The sequence below is a fragment of the Cyprinodon variegatus genome, unplaced genomic scaffold, assembly GCF_000732505.1.
Source record: "Cyprinodon variegatus isolate N-32 unplaced genomic scaffold, C_variegatus-1.0 Scaffold363, whole genome shotgun sequence".
Taxonomy (NCBI): Eukaryota; Metazoa; Chordata; class Actinopteri; order Cyprinodontiformes; family Cyprinodontidae; genus Cyprinodon; species Cyprinodon variegatus.
Window position 1 is genome coordinate 382607 of NW_015150816.1, and position 1111 is coordinate 383717.

Here is a 1111-nt window from a genome sequence, read left to right on the forward strand (position 1 = left end):
CTATACATAACAGTTCTTATTAAGGCATTTGACTTTAATGTGGAAACTTTTTTGAGGAAAGTTAAAATGCAGCAAAACACAAAGGAAATCAGAAATCAATACTTAACAGCAGTAAAAATATGTCATGTATTCAGAATTTTCTTTTTTTTTTTTAAGTAAAGATGTGTCAAGAAAAACGTTGTCATGGCTCAGGGGGAAAAAAAAGGTTTACGTTCTCAGGTCTAAGGAAAACAATTGTCAGGAAAAAAAAGTTCTCAGGTCTCAGTAAATAAAAAAAATCAGTTATAATGTCAGATTTACAGAAAAACCTTTCCAGCTCTCAGTGTATATAAATATATATATAAAAAAATCTTTAGTTCTCAGATCATAGAAAAACAAGATGGCGGTTCTCAGTAAAATAAAATATTTAGTCTCTGGGGGAAAAACTACCTTTTAGATCTCAGGTCTAAGGCTTTACAGAACGTTTTCAGTTCGCAGTTTATATTATAAAATTATTTAGTTCTCAGGTCCTTAGGAGGGAAAAAACGATCAGCTATGATGTTTTAGGAATAAACCTTTCAACACGTGACAACTTGTGCTTTTTTTTTTTTTTTTTTAAGACCTGATACATTTATTTAAACTATCCATGAACTGCCAACTTGTTTCCTGAAAGCTGAGGATGTAATAAAATGTACCGATGAGTCTCCTAACTAACAGGTAGAATGTATTTCGATATATTTTTTACATTAAAACATGCGCTAAAGGTAGGCAGACCTAAAGCTGAGGAGGCTCTCTAACCACTGACCTGCTTCTCTGCTCTTTAAGGTTAAAATCAGCAATCTTACCTGTTTGAGCCTCCATTCTGCTGGAGTCTGCAAAGAAAAGGAGACGATGATAAAATTAGCAAAAACAAACCCAAGAAGCTCAACAGCATGCAAATAATACTAAAAAACATAAATCAGAGAAATATCAGCCAAAAATCCGCCTTTGCCTTAAATAAGCAGTGTTTGTAGCAATTGTTTCACATTGTTTAACCAGTGTTAAGCTTTTAATGTGTTTTTAGATTTTTCTGTTTAATATTTTGTAGTCCTGAGCACAAATGCAATTTTTAAGGCTGATTCTGCAGATATAA

The 1111-nt window shown here is 32.5% G+C and overlaps 1 protein-coding gene across 1 annotated transcript in view; it reads right to left on the reverse strand.

Annotated features, from left to right (window-relative positions):
• LOC107092026 (G-protein coupled receptor 126-like) overlaps window positions 1-1111 on the reverse strand; it is a 91875-nt gene that overhangs the window by 21001 nt on the left and 69763 nt on the right. Inside the window, exon 13 of the mRNA XM_015386299.1 lies at window positions 825-851. Within this exon, the coding sequence (XP_015241785.1) occupies window positions 825-851 (27 nt within the window). The remainder of the gene's footprint in view (window positions 1-824; window positions 852-1111) is intronic.